The sequence below is a fragment of the Salvia hispanica genome, chromosome 2 (assembly GCF_029641045.1).
Source record: "Salvia hispanica isolate PSC_SH4W2 chromosome 2, Shi_PSC_v1, whole genome shotgun sequence".
NCBI classification, from domain to species: Eukaryota; Viridiplantae; Streptophyta; class Magnoliopsida; order Lamiales; family Lamiaceae; genus Salvia; species Salvia hispanica.
Window position 1 is genome coordinate 16,927,471 of NC_142693.1, and position 18,460 is coordinate 16,945,930.

Genomic DNA, 18,460 nt, shown 5'->3' on the forward strand with positions numbered 1-18,460 from the left:
TGTTAAATAATCCACCTTTTTGAACTAATTCGCTTCGGGCCTCAGCGGGCTGAGATGGGCTTTGATGGCCTAACATGACCTTGTTTTATCAACCAAACAACCAATAACCTATATAACTCATATATCTTGATTTTATCTAGGCTACCAAACAAGCACTAGTGTATGTGTTATTTCTAATATACGCCAGTAATACAACTTTATCAAGTCAGAATGCACGCACTAGAACAAAAAAATCGGTTAGAGTCGTTTTTAAATGCATTTAATGACACTAATTTGTGTTTCCAAATATACAATTAACGCTTGAAAAAAAAATCTTTATTATTGGTGTCCTAATTAAAATTAGAGAATGTAAATAAAAACGTCCTAAAAAAAGCAAAGATTGAGTTAATTTATGTTGTCCTTAATTGTTGTTATTTTTATAAATTTTACAATGACGTCTTCATGTTTAAAAAGCAACAACAAATCACAATGCATATTTAAATTGTGATTTTGGATTCCATTAGTAACTCTTATTTATATATAAAAAAAATGTTTTAATAATTAGATGCAATTTTCTTCATAATTCCATAAGCCATATAGTGATATTTGAATCATAAACATGCCGATTGCAATCAAAAGGCATATATACTGTTTCGGTGAAAGGGAAATTGGAAGAATATTGCTTATGAATCTTCTTCAACTTTGCATTTACGGCAAAGATATAATTATAAAGTGAGCTACGCGGTTTCTAGTAATGGAGTCATTTCAATTGACTAATTTAATTTTGAAAATGTAATTAAGATGTGTAGCAGATAAATTAAAACAAAATCAAGAGACAAAGGGGTCCATCTCTACTAAATCAAGCCTGTAAACATCAATCAAATTTCACAAATCTTTCCATTTATTTTGTATATCATATATTTTAATGTATATATATGTTTCTAATTGAAAAGTCGAGAATAATTGAGACATCATTAGATGCTCGAGGGGTACAAGCCATGCACGTAATCCAACATTAAAAAACAGTCTTAAAACATGCAACTATGATTTGAATTTCCTTATACAAAATGATCCTTGTTTGATTTTAATTTTTAAATGAATTCATTATAATTGAAATATATATTTAGACGGATAGAATTATTTGTATACTACTTAGAATATAATCAGTGTACGTTGTTGATTTTAGTTGATTGGAATGGAGGGATGAGCAAAATAATAAAAAATCGAATATTCAATCTGTATCAAATCGAGATATATAAAACTTAGTTCGATTTGATATAACTAAAAATCAAATTGAGTCGAAAACCAAATACTCATAAAAGGTTATGATGAGGTCAAGTGAGGAGAAAATTTCACACGGCAGCAATGATTGTTATTCTACAAAACGTGAAGTGGTAAGAGACTCTACCCCTGCATGCTCATCTCCAATAATACTATCACAAATAATTAGGAAGCGTATGTCACACATCAATATAACTTTCAAGTCTTGTATGGCTTCAGTCTTTCAGTTTTAAATTAATTATCACATTTGTTCCTAAAATAATTTTCTTAATAATCCTGAAAAACTCGTCTTGAAAGTCTACGTTTTAATTGAAAAATTTAACCTAAAATATCGATTACACTTACAACTTTGGAAGTTAAATACAGGCCTTGGTACTTTTGGTAGATAAATGTAGATAGTTAGGTAAAAATACTATGCTACACTCTTAATTTGCACAACATATTGTTCAGAATATTTTAGTTCACACAAATTATAACGTGATATTTCTATCTCTGGCATCAATCATAATTTAAAAGAATTATAGCCTATCCAACCATTTACACTAAATTCAAATCTATTGTAATATAAATATCATATTAAATATAATTTTACTCCAACCATTTACATTAAACTAAAACTTAAATGAATATTATCTATATTATGCTTTTTTTACTCATAAAATTTGAAAAACTTTTTGGTTTTGGTATAATGTAAACCTAAATATCGGTATTTTTCTCCAAAAACCAAAAATATAATTGATTTTGGAGTACTATTGGAGCTAATTATCTATCTCATTTTAAATTTTAATGTACTCTTATGGTCTAATAGCCTAAAAGTACAGCTTTTGGCCAATTCAGACTTCTATCACGGATTTTAAAAGTGGTTAAAAAATACACCAACTTTTAATTTGTGGAGTAACAAATTCTCCCGCGAATCAAAGTTTGTGTATTCTTTTTTACAACATTATCTTAGTCGGGAACGACTATCAAATAATGTAGACATCTTGATGCACCACGTAGGATTAAATTTGGGCGAAGTTGATTTTTATGGAAAATTTACTAATAAGTTAAACGCTGGTACATATTTTTACCACATTTAAAGTTTGTGGTAAAAATTTGAATTGACCTAAAATTAGTGTATTTTTTCGACTATAGCCCTAAATAAAATATAGGGGTGAATTTTAAATAACTAGCACAAACGATATATTCTATCCAATTGAAACAAGCCCTAACTACACCCTGATACATCTTTGTCACTTGAAAACACTTAGCTTTATTGCGTGTCGATTATCTTCCAAATTAAACCATGAAGTTGGGTGGTTGAAGTTTAGACCTAAACAAGGGTGGTTGTAAACTAGTAAACAAATTAGGATACCAAATATTTTGCCAGATGCAATTATCTCAATAAAACAGCACCAATTATTTCCTCACACTTCCTTTACCAAACTGTAACTACTCTTGTCCCCACCATCCTCTTTCTATAAAACCACCTTCATCAAACTCAAACTCATCTCTTCATTTCTCACAAATTCAACAAACATAAAAGTGATCAAACCAAAACTCTCATTCCTAGATTACTGCAATTAATTAAGATGTTGAGGATCCTCCCTCTCCTCCTCTTCTTCTCACTCTACATATCCTCTTCCCACGCCCAATCATGCGCCACCTACAACTTCGCCGGCAACCGGATATTCAGCCACTGCGCCGACCTCCCGAACCTCAACTCCTTCCTCCACTGGAACTACGACGACTCCGCCAAGACCGTCCAAATCGGGTACCGCCACACGGGGGTGGCGGCCACGAGATGGGTGGCGTGGGCGATCAACCCCACCGGGAGAGGGATGGTCGGTGCGCAGGCGCTCGTGGCGTTCCGGAAATCGGACGGCACCATGAGGGCCTACACGTCGCCGGTGAGCAGCTACCAGACTCAGCTGGCCGAGGGGGATTTGAGCTTCCCGGTTTCCGACCTGTCGGCGACTTATGCCGGGAATGAGTACACCATCTTTGCCACGCTCAAGCTCGATAACGTGACATCCACGGTGAATCAGGTGTGGCAGGAAGGCCCCCTCTCCGGGGATTCTCCAGCGAGGCATCCCACCACCGGCGCCAATGTTCAGTCCACTGGGAATTTGAATCTTTTATCTGGACAGACGGGAGGGACGACGACCGGATCAGTCGACTCGAGGACTAAAAAGAAGAATGTGAGTTTTTTTTAAGTCAAAAACTGATATTAATGTATTTACGAACTGTGTACAACATTCTCGTTTTAAGAAGAGTTCTTAAATGAACCATCTCCTTTATGTATCTTGAACTTCAACTCGAAACGATGCAGATTCACGGAGTGCTGAATTCAGTGAGTTGGGGAATACTACTGCCAATCGGGGCTATCACAGCAAGGTACCTGAAAGTATTCCCGGCAGCTGATCCAGCGTGGTTTTACCTACACGCACTTTTCCAGAGCTCGGCCTACATCATCGGAGTCGCAGGCTGGGCCACCGGCCTCCAGCTCGGTAGCCAGTCTGCCGGAATCACATACACGGCCCACAGGATCATCGGCATTGTCATCTTCTGCCTCGCGACCCTTCAAGTGTCTGCTCTGTTTCTGAGGCCCAAGAAGGAGCACAAATGGAGACTCTATTGGAACATCTACCACCACTTCAGTGGATACTCTGTTATAGTCCTCAGCATCGTCAACATTTTCAAGGGCTTCGACATCCTACACCCCGATCAGAAATGGAGGAGATCCTACGTTGGGATCCTGATCGGTCTGGCTGCTCTCGCTGCCATTCTAGAGGTCTACACATGGTATGTCGTCTTAAAGAGGAAGAAGTCGAGCCGCCCAGACAAGATGTCCAATGGAAACAATGGCTATAATGGATATGGTGCAGGTGATCAAGATAGAGTATGAAGGATAGGTTAATGTTTGCTCTGTTTTGCTCTTGTTGGTTTTTGGTAGCCAACTTTTGATGTTTCCATGATTTTCTACTGTCTTTAGTTTTTTATTTAGATTTCTGTTGGATAGTTATATATGTTCATTATTTATTTGGTCATTTGGTGCTAATACATGATTTTATTCTCTTCCCCACTTTCTCAATTTTCACAAGTACAAAAAACGGAGAACATATTAGTGCATCACAACAAGGAATTATTCCATAACAGAAAGTATATATGTTTTGTATAAAATGTAAAAATAGTATGGGTTTAAGCCTCAACCAATAGGAAGAATAAGCAAGCAAGTAAATGATATGTGGTGCTACAGAGGTGACAAGAAACTCAACTGGCTATCTCTATTCTGATTGTTTCAGAGCATCAACAAATGCATCCTTTAGAAAACCATTTGAAGCTGCTACACGTTGAGCAGTGATGTCGAATTCCTTGCCGGTGCTGTTGAAGAATGAAAGCATATGATTATTTTGTGATAAGAGAAAGTTCATGACCCCATCTTTCAAAACCTAAAAGTTTGTATTTAGGGTAAATTTGCTATTGTGCATCCAAATTATACTCCTAATTTTTTGTGTTGTCGTATGAACTTTCCGGTACTTGTTGGCTGCTATCTAGTGCCACTTCTGGCAAAATATGTGAGAACATTCCTTGCATATTTTGCTGGTGGTGGCTCTAGATGGCAACTAAAATAACACGTATAGTTCTTGGATGGCCATAAACAAGTACTCATGGTTTGAAGGAGTTTGAAGGCTTGTTACTTACGGATCAAATACATGCCCTCCAGCTTCAGTTAGAATTACAGCTCCAGCTGCTACATCCCTGAAAAGATACAACCTACGTTTAGTACTTCCTTGGAAAAATTCTAGTAGCATATGAACCTCACGTAAAATCTTACCAGGGCCCTCCAAAACCGACTTCATAGAACAGATCAAGCCTTCCACATGCAATTCCACAGAGATTTAAGGCACAAGAGCCACTCATCCGAAGTGACCGAACCTGATTAAGAGAAAACCCAAGCCATGTGTTAAGCCATCTATCAGAATTACAGAAACAATTACTAAAAATCATCAACAAAACCCACAAGACCGCCAATAGTGAGCTTACCTTGAAGAGTAAGCTATTGATCCTATTTGTGGATGCATCCAAGGTGGCCTTGTCACGCTTGGTACCTGCCTGTCATTATAATATAGACAAATTTGATGAGGTTCTGACAAGCAGAATTACCTAAACAAATATTTGATGAAGCTAATAACTGAGAGAATCCAGCAAATAAAGAAGAATGAGGATGGAATAGCTTCCGAGTGATTCATAATCCCTTCACTAAATAATTGAATAACGCCGTATTTCAGTCTGTCAAACAGTCACTATCTGCAATATGTATAGCTAAGTACCTCTGTTGCAAGTAGAGACTTTACGAGCTCAGTTTGTGAAGACGCTGCATTTTCACAATACAATATCAGTGATCACATTGACGTTAATGTTCTTAAAAATTTTCTACAAGGAGAATTGACTTACCTTTAATAGATTTTCCGTTGAGGAAAGCACCTTTTCCATGAATTGCAGTAAAAAGCTGAACATCAGAACGTAAAGCACAGTAAATAAAAATTCTGTTGAAACGCAATGCATGCCATATATATTCTTATACCAACAGGTGGCAGTGGCTAGAATGACTAGAACGGTTAATGACGCTTTCGACCTTGCATAATTCAGTATATCTAGGTAACACGAACAGAACACTACAAGGAGTAGGAATACAACACTTTGAGCATGACGAGAATAGCCATAATTGGAAGTGTATAAGAATTTCCCAGAATTCCTAACAACAAGTCACGATATAAAATATGATCATTAACAGAAGTTGACCTCTACTACTAGTGCTTAGCAGCTGTACAATTTTACCTCATCCATTATCGGGTTGTAGACGACACCCACTTTAGGAATTCGTCCGATTGTGAGTCCAATAGATACACATACAAATGGGAACCTGCAATCAACAATCAGCCTCAATCAAGTATAATCAGGAATATGAGAAACTTTTCTCAAAACAGATGAAAGAGATATGGCACTTGCCCATGGACAAAGTTAGTTGTTCCATCTAGAGGATCAACGATCCAAGTTGGTTCATCCGTCAATTCAGTCACACCACAGGCAGCAGTTGTTTCTTCCCCAATGAACTAAAGATGAGCAGCAATAATGTCAAGAGTAACAAATCATGCAGTGAAGACGATTCAACATCAATCCAACACAGGAAGCAAAACCAAAAAGACGGTTCACCTTATGGTCAGGATATTGCTGTTTTAGCGAGCTGAATATGAGTTCTTCGCATGCCTTGTCAGTCTCTGTGACCAAATCCACCTACACACATAGAAAGAAACCTTAATATAGGAAACCTTAGAAGCTAGAATTAGAACCCAAGCTCATTGTATTCCCATCCACATTTGTAGCATTCAAACAATACTTGCCAAACATATTTCTTCCAAATAAATTTTTTGATCAAATGTCCCCATTCTAAAAATATAGCTTTTCATGAAGCAGATGATGCATTCCCAATTCAAATAAATGATTGCAGGATAACAGATTATTCAAGATCCTTCAATTTTATCCACAAAATCAAAGAAAAAACTTCACAAACTTGCCAAAAATGAGTTAAATCATTTAAAAAACGAATATTTTACCAGGCCTTTGTGCTCAACAAGCTTGGTCTCATAAAAGCCACGACGAATAATCTGCAATCCAGTTGAATTCATAAGTAATTAGATGATTGAGAATCAAATTCATAAGTAATTAGATGATTGAGAATCAAATTCATAAGTAATTAGATGATTGAGAATCAAATTCATAAGTAATTAGATGATTGAGAATCAAATTCATATGTAATTAGATGACAGAACTCACCTCTCCAGCTTTCTTGGCAGCTTCCACCGCCTGGGCCAAAAAATCCTCAACCGAACCTGAAATCCGATAAACTATCAGCAAAGGTGTGGATATTCACAGGGAGATAGATACATTGTGCAGATAATTGAGTGCGCGAGGGGAAATGATAGGAGTCGCGCCTTTTTCCGCCATTTTTGTTTTTCTTTGAGGATTGGGAAAATGCAAATTTGGTGGTTGGAGCTTTTTCTATTTCCACTTAGCAGATGACTGATGCTAATTTTTTATGTGGAAAAGGAAAACAGAGAGAAACACATATTTATACAACAAATTTAATATTTTTATGATTTTATAGTTCAGTGACTTCATTAAATCTTTTTTTCTGAAATATTTACACTAAATATGTACTCACTTTACTAAAAGTAAGTACTAATATGTTAATTAAATGAATGACTGATCACTTGGATTTGAAATATTTTAGTAAAACACATAAAAATACTTTTGATTATACATATTTGATGTAATCAAAAGAATTAAATGGAGTATGATATAAATGCAATTTAGAACAAAAATTTATCTGAACAATGATGAATAAATTCTAAATAATATTACTGGCCCATAAAATAACAAGATTTGGTCTAATTTAATATTTTTCATGAACTTAGAATTAGTCGGAAAAATTATGAATTTTTCTATTGTAGTAAACTTTTTAAGTATGAATTAGGAAGAAACTAATTTCGTGGAAATTTACTATACAAAACTTATGTTGATAATTTTGCAACTTCAAATTCGTGAAAAATACCAAATATTTTAGCATGTGGTTTTATAAACTAATACCATTTAATAATTATTTAATTTGGATACCTTTCTCCTACGGAAATTATTCAACTCAAACCAATTATTAACAGGAACGTGTAAAATATTGGCTTGATTCTCAATTGATAAAATAATAGATTGGTCTTTGATTATCAGTAATAATTTTAAAGTGATGAAATACAGGTCATTTTGAAGTTGGCAACGGAATATGCCAATATCCTAGCTTTATATTCGAATCTAAGCATTATTTATATTCATTTATTGATTCGAATCAATTTCTAAAATTCTCGTGACTTCCACACAATTATAAGACGATAGAGAAAGCAACCATTATCGAAAAAGTAACCCTCACGAGAAACGTCACTAGCTTCACAGTTTTTGCAGACTTGGCAAAAAATGAAGAACGAATAAAGAATTATTCCAATAATTTCTTGTTTAAAAATGATACCACATGTAATTACAACATGTAAAAAATATTTATTACCAAAGATGCAACACAGGAAGCACTTTGCAGATCGACTTCTTAGTATCTCACAACATTGAGATCTGATTTGTATTAATTCACAATTATATATAGCAGAGAGAAATGAAATGTCACAAGACAGCTGATACACTTCACAAGAGCTGAATTCATGGCCGCTCTTTAGGCTCGAGGGCAGCAATTTCTTTGACAACTTGCGCTTTATCAGCCTCGAACTGCTCATCCTCTGCAACCGAAAAAAAATCCATCAGAAACACACCAGATAATGCAAATAAAAATATTCGAAGATTATCTGTGAATATATCATTCCTCGATTTTACCTTTGTCGGGCTTGAAATCAGCAAAGAGGCGGAGGAGCTTGCTTCGGTTGGTGATGAGAATACTAACAATATCCGGAGGTTTGTTCTGATTAGCTGCAAATAGCTGCAAATATTTGCATTCCAGACCACAGTATGAGTTACCTAAGTATTTCCAATATAGTAGCATGTGACAAGCTCGGTAAGCAAATACCCGTACCTTGAAAACATGGAACGCTTCAATCTGTATGCTCTTGCTCGTCTCCTGGGATAAGTCAACAGTTCATCACTAACATGTGGTACACAATATGCATGACTAAACATCTCGAATTCTTTCAAGTAAGACATCACCAAAATGACAGGGTTCAGAACGAATTAGTACATTTTAATTCATTTAACATGTTCGGGAAGGGTTCAGAATATGGTAAGTCATTAAACATCGACAAATAAACAAGTAGCGCTCTTTCAAGCTCTTATGACATCGATAGAATATTCAGTATGTGATAAGAATATTCGAGAATGAATGGGGTCTAATAGCATCAGATCAATTCAAATCCTTGAGATTAATTAAATTACATTTGCCATGCACTTATAGCCTACATATATTTCATTTCTCAACACTTCGCTAGCCATTCAAGTGGTGAAGGGAACTTAGGGAAGTAAGGACTGACTAAAGCCAAGAAATTAACATACCCTGAGAAGATTCATGAGGATCCTCAAGTTGTCCCTTGAGCTAACATATCGTGTCATTACAGCCGAATTCGAACGATCCAGCAAGATATCACCCAAGAGCTGAAAGGGGTGCATCATCAAGAATCAGAATTATAGTCAACCATACACAAACAATTGTGCATGTGAATGGTTCATCATGTGAACGATGTCTAACAATACTAAAAATGAGATACAGGCGCCACATTACCTTGATAGCCTGCCTCCTAGTGATGTAGTTAGTAGATTCTAGCAGCTTCGAGTTGTACTCAGCAAAGAACTATGAACAAGAGATGAAAAGTAAATCAGGATCAGATGCGATGCTCATGAAGCACTCCAAAAAAACTATATTGTGATATTTGAGGGCGGGACATGCAACATCATATTATAAGGTATGGCTGGGTCTCTGAGTTGTTTGTATTGACCAATGAGCATAATGTATAAAAGCATGTAGAGACAATATTCGAAGCTCTGCAGTATAAATATTAAATCAGGAAATAAGCAGTACAAAGAAGCTCTAGGTACTAAAGCAGTAAAAACTTACCCAGTCATAGTTTTTAGAAAGGAATTCGGCTACTGTTGACTTGTGCCTAGTCAATAATTCCTGCAATAAGATGTCAATCCTGTTAGATAGACTTTAATGTCAGTACACATGCCAAAAATACCCAAAAAAAAATGCATCATTAAGGAGCATAATCTAGAACTTAAATAACCTAGGTTTCAGTAGCTTATATCATTAGTGTCTTAGAAGAAAATTGGCACACTGTGGACTTCATACATCATCTAGGTGTTGCACATGTAGTAAACCATTCATGTAAGAGCACATGAAGAAAAATATAGGGTCATAAAAGACAATGCTACCCAGCTTAAGAACCGAGTGGCGCATCTCATCGAACATCAATACATCATAAGTTCACTTTTCCCATTACCATCCCTAGCACTTCCTCAAATCATAGTAAACCTGAAAGTTATCTCTTTAAGGTATAAGGTATTCTATTAAAGATTTTTCACCAAGCAACCACATTTTTAGTAGAGTGCCAAATGAGGGAACTGTATACTTAACACTAATTGCATATGAACCTTCTAATGATTAGTTAAAATGTAAAAGTCAGTAACTTGTCAACTACACTGCATATACTCTAATGCAGCAAAGTGAAAGATAAACCAATTATTGAAAAAAGGAGGATAATATATAATCACTACTTCAGATGGAATACCCAACCTTGAAAGTAGCAGCAGCATCTGAGGCAATGTCGAAATTTGGAAGTTGGATAAAATCGAAAAATTTCTTCATATGCTCCGATTCCAAAACATACCTATAGCACAGAGCAGATCCTAGCATTAATAAAATGTTGGTTTTAATCTGCAGCACTTAAACACTGAAGTAAGCTAATGCAATAAAGAAAACAAAAAAGGCAGGCAATTTAGTCAGTGACTGCATACATGATAGAATGATCCACACAAGATATCAGAAAACGTGAAAATTGAGTGATTTACTCACTTTGCAACAATTTGATGGCGTATGCATTCCCTCAACATTGCACCATAGTGTAAAGCCAGCTCAGTGTTCTCATACCTAGATGCAAAAAACAAACCAAATTGAAGTCAATAGATTGCAAACAAGAATGAAATCCCAATTCAAATGAAAACTTGGAAATATAAGTTATTTCATTGAACAATCCAGAATCTAATGCAAATTCTTTATCATAACATACCCTGCTATTAAGACATCCATGAGATCTATGTTCTTTTCCAAGTAATCACACGCAATCAACTTTGACTGAACCTGTTGCCTCTGCAGATTTGCAACAACCTGAGTAGCATCTTTGCGGGTCTGCAAAATTGTCTCTTTAGTCAACAGAACAATCCCTTCACTTCTCATGGTATAACTTAAATTTAACAACTATAGGTTTAGAGATTACTACACCAAGAATACACTATGCTCCTAACTCGATCCATTCAATACAACCATGAAGCTAAATGCACAAAACAGAACTCTGATAATTTCTAGTAACCAAATTAGGGATCAACACTACACTTACCTCTAAATTCAACTTCGGCAGACATGTAATTAGGATGCGAAGAGTGTCCTCTCTGAAAAACTCCTGAGTCAACTGGGCACAGGCTTCTGCCACTGGCTCAGATTCACTGTCCCCATAAAGAACTTGCTTCAATTCTCTCATTAGTTTGCTCAATTCCACCATCTGCGCAGTACAATCAGCAAAAGACACACCATTAGAATCGTAAAATCGTCCTCGAGACCGCACTCCACTTGCTACCATACAACAATACAAAACAGACATTTCAAACACCAGAAGCCATCAACTAAACCATCAATCCAGAGCTTTGCCTATATTCACTTAGATCCTCACTCACAAAAACATAGACATTCCAATCATGACCTAAATGAGCACAAATTAACAAGTGAAACAGTAGCTCGCAATTCACTAACTAATACCGCAATTCACTAACTAATAACAGAAACAATTTTCCTTCTATCGAAATTCGACGATAATGTCAAACTACAAGCACCACCAGATCAACCAAAGCTAAACGCAAGGAAGTTAAACAGGACAACCTTCTCGTCTCGCTTGCTCTCCTTAGTATCAGGAGCGCCGAGATCCGCGAAGATGAGTAGATCGCGAGTCTGCCGCACCAAATCGACCGGAGTCCTCGGCTTAGACTTGAACAGACTCTTCATCTTAGCGTTTTCCGAGCCGCCGTCTGTGGTATCTGGTATCGGAAGCCTACGGACGGACGCCTGCGGCACCGGCGGCCGCGGCGCCGGCGGTTTCCCGCCGGAAGACAAACACCCTCCTATTTTGGATAATTGTCAAATCCCCCCTTTTTTGTGAAAAATGGGTTTGAACTCGTTGAAGTTAGCTCGACTCTTTTCCAATCGATTGGTTTAGGGATTCGGATTCAACAAAGCAGATTTTTCGTGGTGAATCCTAACAGAATATTTTGGAGCTTCGTGTATCAGACTGAATTTCTGGGGATTTTTTAAATTTTATTTATATAAGCTACATGACTCGATAGTATGAAGCATTTTTATCCATTCAAATTCAAATCAGTAATTATTTACGTAAAAAAATTGTGTTTCTTATTTACTTACACTAGATTTATATAAAATCAAATTAAATTAAATATAGGTCACACTTCTTGCCAAATATTTTATTCATGGAATACGCTAGTCTCAAACACATATTACAGATTATTTATCTAAATTGATAAATTTACAAAATAACAAGTTTTCTAGTTTATGACATTAAATTATTTTACAAAACTGATTTAACATAGCCAAACATGATAAAATTAATACAATCCACAATACAATTAATTAAATATTTTATGTGTCCATCATTAAATACACTTATAGTTCTATTTTATTAGTTTTATGTACTCCCTCCATTTCAGATAATTCGTCTCTCTTTGATCGGGTACGAGTCTTAAGAAATGTAATGAAAAATGAATTTGAAAATGAGTTAATATGGAATCCAAAATTAGTATAAAATAAAATGTGACAAATTATGTGTGACGGATTGAAATAAAAAATGGGACAAATTATCGAGGCAGTATTTTCACATTAGTGACCGGTACTATATGGAATCTATATTCTTTTGGAGGTATTCAGATTTTGGAATCGGCCCAAACCCATTATTGAAGTGGGCTGAATTTTTTCTAAACAACTGGATCCAGTCTAGCATAGACACACTTGGAAAGTGAATTAGAGCATCCACTATAGGTGGACAACATTTTTTTTGTCCATAGCCCCATTTTATTTGTCCACAACCCTAAAAAAAAAGAGTGTTTGCAGCAATAGTGGACACTTTTTGGTGGACAACTTTCACTTTATTTTTCTTGTTGTATTTTTTAATTCAATTTTACAATTAAAATTATCGGACTAAAAATAATTAAAGAACAAGACAATAAATAATAAAATTAAAAAGTGCGATGAGATCAAATATTCGTTGTATTCATGGATACCGGAAAATTACACAACGAACATTTAAAAAAAAACATACAAAAACAAATAAAAACACCGCCACCATCTACTCGGTGGCGGAGTCGGAAACATCGGCCTCATCTTCGTCGCCCACTCCCCCCGGCGCCGCCGCCCCTGCCCCCGTCGCCCCCGGTGTCGCCCCTGGACCAGTCAGCCCTAGTTCCTCTCTGATCCTACACATCAGCTCATAGTATATCGACTTGGTGATCGGGTCGGTGGCCGACTCGTAGAAACGGCAGTTATCTTGCAGTTGTTTCATCAACTGCACATTCAGGTTCCTGTTCAAGACCACATGGGCCCCATGGTCCACAGACTGAGCTCCAGAAGGCGCCTGCGCGCCCCGCGATCTAGACGCGGCCGCCGAGTAGCGGGAGGAACCTGCAGACATCCGGGCGCTGCGGATACTGGCCTTCTGCCCCGGAGGGCGTGAGCGCCTGGTGTGTGTATCAGAGGGCTCATCCGCTTGGGCGTCGTTGAGGTCGATTGAGTGTCCGCCGCTGCTGCTGCTGTAGTTCCCGGCTCTGTTGCGTCTGTTGCGCTTCGCCGCGTGACCCTCGGTCTCCTCTGCACAGATGGCCTTGAATTTCGGGCAGTTCTCGAGAACGCGGAACTCCTCCCACTGGGTGAACTTAGGCTTGTATAGCGCGTTGTATTGGGACACGGAGAGAGCCTTCACGTCGGCTTCGTTGCGGCCACTCTCAGCGTTGATAAGGTTGTTGCCGTAGATGCCCGCGAACTTCCTGGTGGGTGTCAGAATCCTCCCAAACTTTTTCCGGATCTGTTCCGCGTCACGCGGTTTGGCGCCTCTCGGCTTGAACTCATTGTAGGTCAACAAAACGCGCTTCCAAAAGCCAATCTCGGTCTGATCGGTACCAACACAGGGGTCGGATGTGACGGCATCCCATGCCCTCGCTACAGCAATCGACTCGTCTTTGGTGTAGTGCACGGCCCGACTTGTTACCGGCGAATCGCTACCGCCGCTGCCATCCCCATCGCCGTCGCCGCCGGCCCGCCCCCCACCGCCGTCGCCACCGCCCCTCCCCCCACCGCCGTCGCCGCCGCCGTCTCTCCCCCCACCGCCGTTGCCGCCGCCCCTCCCACCACCACCGTTGTCGCCGCCCCTCCCACCACCACCGTTGCCGCCGCCTCTCCCACCACCACCGTTGCCGCCGCCTCTCCCACCACCGCCGTCGCCGCCAGATCTCGTCGGCGGGGTCTCCGGAAGGCCCGGACTCATCATCCCCATCATCTGCTCTAGTGTGAACCTATCGAAATCAGACAAAGGAGTCTGGGTGCGCTGGAAAGAGTGAGAAGGGGTATCCGGCCGCGGATGGTTGGGCGAGTCCATAGTGGGTCGATAATCCCCAAACGCCGAACGACCCAAATTCCTCTGATGAGAAGATTGAGCCCGATATTGGCTTTGTTGCCATGGCGGGGATGTCGGTGACCACGCCTGGAATGGAGGGGGACTGGGACTCGATCCCCGGGGGGTGGGACTCGATCCCCACAGCTGAGATGGCTGGGAAGAAGGATAGTATCCATATCCCGATTCTTCCGTGCCGGGTGAATCTTCGTCTCTCCCGTGCATCTCGGTAAAATCTAGGGTTTAGGGTTGTGAAATTGGGGGTGGAGTGAAAATGGGTGTGGAGTGTAAGACAAATTGGTGGGTATTTAATTTAAATGGGTGTGGAGTGGAATAAATTAAATAAAAATCGAAATTAAAAAAAAAAAAAAAAAAGGCGGAACCGGCAGTCCGCCGCGGCGGTGTCGCCGCGCAATAGGTAGGCGCGGCGACCGCCGCTTTTCTCTCTCCAGCGGCTCGTCCTCGCCGCAAAGCCGGCGCTACCCCTTCCGCCCCAACAAATTTGTCCGCCCCCGGGGCGGACGCGTCCGCCACTATACGCCGCCGCGGCGTAGCCGGAAAGGGGGCGGCCGGCGCGCCGCCCCTATAGTGGATGCCCTTAGTCTGGATTGGATTGAGACTATACATAAACTTATTTGACTTTACATAAAATTATTTTGACTTTTTATTAAATGGAAGCGTAAAGTGTAATAAGGGTTTTCTATTGAAGAGATTGAGAATGTATTTAATGTTTATTTTTAGGAAGATATTAAGTGGCATAAATTTTGTGGAACAAATGAAAATAGTAAAATGGACAAACTTTGTGGGATGAAAGAAGTAAGTACTTGTAAATAAACAAAATAGTTACTGTACATTTTTAAAATATTTTACTAGATTTATATTCTAATTATATTTCATATGTATTTATTGAATAATTTTAGAATCATAAGAATATGCATATTTAAATTTCTCATTTGTAATTATTTTTAGAAAGTTCATTTGTAAAGATAGATTTTGAAAATTAGAAATTAATACCAAAATTTAGAATAAATATAGTTAAAACTATAATCGAAATAATTAAAATATAAAATTAGTAATTGTAGTCGTTATCTTTACTAGTGTTGAGACTTCCGATGAGCATGGTTTTTAAAAATGATTCAATTGAAATTCATCTTAAGTTCTTAACTAATGGAGTGATTTTAGAATATAATATTAAATTAAATGACATTTCAGTTTTTGGGATTATATTGTATTTGCTTTTCAGAATCTTTTCATTCTAGGGGATTATTATCTTTTTCTTTTCTTTTTTCTTATTATTTATCTCACTAGTAAATGAATGGACCAAACTACCCAATATAAGATTTCTCTTGAAATCAATGCCTTTGTGAAAGTATATGGTAATTCTTATAAATTTGAGAGGGAAAAGAGGAGAAAGTAGGAGAAAAGGGCCAAATTTGTGTACCTCAATCCATATTCTGAAAAGATGTTGAATATACAGTTGGATTGTTTAATCAATTCGTTTACTTTGTGATAAAAATAATAAGAAAAAGAAGAAGAAGAAAAAGATCCCCTAAAAAAAGATGTCATATTTTGAAGGTTCATCTAATTTAATCTCGAAAATTAAAGATTATCCAATTCAATCACAGATGATTATCATAAGTCATAACTGATGCGTCGATTTCAGTCGCCCATTGACAACTTAATTTGCGGAGATCAGATTTGATACTAAATTGAAAAAAAAAATAACAGCTGTGTTGTACAATTTGATATAATAAAAAAACGTAAGTGAGAATGGGTAAAAACATTAGAATTAAAGTATGCATCAAATTTGAAACTCAACAACTATCCTCAACATATTTACACGCATCCAAACACCAGATTTAATTTATTACTACTATTTTAGGCTTTAATAATTTGGTCGAAGGAGTCAAGCTGCTGGACTCCCATCGCAGGCTTGGTCCATACGACGGCGGAGTAGATATAGGGGGGAGGGCCGCTGCCGCCGCCGACGTCCATCTCCAGCCTGTATTTCACACCATTCGCCACCTGCGATTCCGCCTTCAACACGGAATTCAAAGCGAAGCCCGTCTTCGCCTCGAAGTTATGCTGCGCCACCGCGAATTTCGCCAATTTCACAATCTCCGGTGCGTTTGGATCCGCGATCGGGGTCCAGCCGCCGGCGAGTGGGCCACGAGCGGCGGAGGCGGAATGCGCGATTGCGAGAAGCGCGAGAGAGGCGAGGAGAGTGTGGACAGATTTGGGGGCCATGATTTTTATTGGTTGGGAGAAATGTGCGTGGGAAAGTTGCTTTTATAGTTGGAGGCTTTCCTTTAATAGTCAAGTTTTTATTGTTGAACGGTCAAGTTTTAATTACTACATTTAAGTAAGGCAGGATTTTTTTTAATTAGATCGGAAATTTGAATCAATATTTGTATCTTATTTGAAAAACATGAAAGTACAAAAAAAATGAGTGATAATTTGTTTGCTTGGCGATGTACAAAGAATGGAAACCAAGATAAAAAAGAGTGTGTAGTTTGGAATGGAAAAGACAAAGGTGTGGAAAATAGTTGATTAAAATCAAATCTAGCAGTATGAGTAACTTTTTAGTGTTTTTTTTATTTCTACATTATGCACGTTGCTTAGAATGAATGAATGAATTTAACTACGATTTTCATTCTTTCATTCCTTTACGGTTTCTACATTATTTTATTCTAGAGTAAAAGTCATTTTTGTTCCTTAACATATGACGATTTTTTGATTTTGGTCCATAACATTATCTTTTGAATTATTTGGTCCTTAACAAATAAAAATCGATCACATTTGGTCCGAATTGGACGAGAAGGGCTAAATTTAACGGTCAACGAATATTAATTGGATTTTGACCGGATTAAGTTAATTATTAACTTAATTAATAATTTCTTACAAAATGCTCATGTATGATTTCGAAACACCAATCTCCGCCGCGTCACTGCCGCCTCCGCCCATCGGAGTAGAGGACATCGGCACCACCTCCTGCAGTGGCGTTGGGAGCGGCGAACTCCGGCACATGGGGCACGACGCATTGAGTTTCAGCCACGCATCCACGCACATCACGTGGAAGCAGTGGCGGCAATCTGGCAGCATCCACAGCATTTCCGATTTCCTGTAATCAGGCAACAACATTGGAAGGGGATGATTCCTTAATTCTGGAGTTCCCGGTAAGAGAGGTACCCCATGGAACCACAAGCAGAAGCCGTCCACAGCTGAAACACCAAAATCCCCAATTCGGCACCAGCCCTAATCGCGAAGCTCATTGCTCCATCCGAAATTATACAATTAATTCCCGACACCTTCGCCGCCGTAGCCAGCTTCCCCAGCAACCGCCGGAAAAAGGGTAGGCAAGTCTTCCTAATGGAGTCGCACAGCGCCACAAGATCTTGACACACATCTCATGCCGTCATCAACTCCTATCCGAAATTCGTCTTCACGAAGAAGAGCGGCGCCGCTGCGGACGACGGCGTATGCTCGATTTGTTTGTTGGAGTACAGGAAATCAGAGATGCTACGGATGCTGTCGGATTGCCGCCACTGCTTCCACGTGATGTGCGTGGATGCGTGGCTGAAACTCAACGCGTCGTGCCCCATGTGCCGGAGTTCGCCGCTCCCAACGCCACTGCAGGAGGCGGTGCCGATGTCCTCTACTCCGAGGGGTGGAAGCGGCAGTGACGCGGTGAAGATTGGTGTTTCGAAATCATACATGAGCATTTTGTAAGAAATTAT

The 18,460-nt window shown here is 38.7% G+C and overlaps 3 protein-coding genes and 1 pseudogene across 3 annotated transcripts; 1 reads left to right on the forward strand and 3 right to left on the reverse strand.

Annotated features, from left to right (window-relative positions):
* The first annotated feature begins 2,732 nt into the window (after nucleotides 1–2,732).
* LOC125201271 (cytochrome b561 and DOMON domain-containing protein At5g47530-like) lies at nucleotides 2,733–4,320 on the forward strand. The gene is made up of 2 exons (XM_048099313.2): nucleotides 2,733–3,440; nucleotides 3,572–4,320. Exons 1-2 carry the CDS (start codon nucleotides 2,832–2,834, stop codon nucleotides 4,145–4,147), a joined length of 1,185 nt encoding a protein of 394 aa, XP_047955270.1. The 5' UTR covers nucleotides 2,733–2,831; the 3' UTR covers nucleotides 4,148–4,320.
* Nucleotides 4,321–4,384: 64 nt separating this feature from the next.
* On the reverse strand, nucleotides 4,385–7,368 carry LOC125201273 (inositol monophosphatase 3-like). The gene is made up of 12 exons (XM_048099314.2): nucleotides 7,236–7,368; nucleotides 7,078–7,133; nucleotides 6,858–6,908; nucleotides 6,457–6,537; nucleotides 6,253–6,356; nucleotides 6,082–6,166; nucleotides 5,698–5,752; nucleotides 5,574–5,617; nucleotides 5,287–5,355; nucleotides 5,078–5,178; nucleotides 4,945–5,001; nucleotides 4,385–4,623 (listed from the first exon to the last, which is right to left on the reverse strand). The coding sequence occupies exons 1-12, from the start codon at nucleotides 7,246–7,248 to the stop codon at nucleotides 4,527–4,529; spliced, it is 813 nt and encodes a 270-aa protein (XP_047955271.1). The 5' UTR covers nucleotides 7,249–7,368; the 3' UTR covers nucleotides 4,385–4,526.
* An 898-nt stretch (nucleotides 7,369–8,266) lies between these two features.
* LOC125202819 (putative MO25-like protein At5g47540) lies at nucleotides 8,267–12,348 on the reverse strand. Its single transcript, XM_048101292.2, has 11 exons — nucleotides 11,933–12,348; nucleotides 11,397–11,558; nucleotides 11,070–11,188; nucleotides 10,856–10,930; nucleotides 10,577–10,670; nucleotides 9,899–9,958; nucleotides 9,566–9,634; nucleotides 9,340–9,438; nucleotides 8,867–8,911; nucleotides 8,671–8,773; nucleotides 8,267–8,576 (listed from the first exon to the last, which is right to left on the reverse strand). The coding sequence occupies exons 1-11, from the start codon at nucleotides 12,053–12,055 to the stop codon at nucleotides 8,500–8,502; spliced, it is 1,026 nt and encodes a 341-aa protein (XP_047957249.1). The 5' UTR covers nucleotides 12,056–12,348; the 3' UTR covers nucleotides 8,267–8,499.
* A 4,253-nt stretch (nucleotides 12,349–16,601) lies between these two features.
* On the reverse strand, nucleotides 16,602–16,970 carry LOC125202821 (cysteine proteinase inhibitor 5 pseudogene; annotated as a pseudogene).
* Between the last annotated feature and the right edge of the window lie 1,490 nt (nucleotides 16,971–18,460).

Coding starts and splice junctions, on each gene's coding strand:
- LOC125201271 (XM_048099313.2), top strand. CDS start 2,832: ATGTTGAGGATCCTCCCTCTCCTCCTCTTCTTCTCACTCTACATATCC. Junction 3,441..3,571: donor CGAGGACTAAAAAGAAGAAT/GTGAGTTTTTTT, acceptor GAAACGATGCAG/ATTCACGGAGTGCTGAATTC.
- LOC125201273 (XM_048099314.2), bottom strand. Junction 6,909..7,077: donor CTGCCAAGAAAGCTGGAGAG/GTGAGTTCTGTC, acceptor ACTGGATTGCAG/ATTATTCGTCGTGGCTTTTA. Junction 6,357..6,456: donor AGCAATATCCTGACCATAAG/GTGAACCGTCTT, acceptor GCTCATCTTTAG/TTCATTGGGGAAGAAACAAC.
- LOC125202819 (XM_048101292.2), bottom strand. CDS start 12,055: ATGAAGAGTCTGTTCAAGTCTAAGCCGAGGACTCCGGTCGATTTGGTG. Junction 8,912..9,339: donor TCCTCATGAATCTTCTCAGG/GTATGTTAATTT, acceptor GACTTATCCCAG/GAGACGAGCAAGAGCATACA. Junction 8,577..8,670: donor TGATTTCAAGCCCGACAAAG/GTAAAATCGAGG, acceptor TTTCGGTTGCAG/AGGATGAGCAGTTCGAGGCT.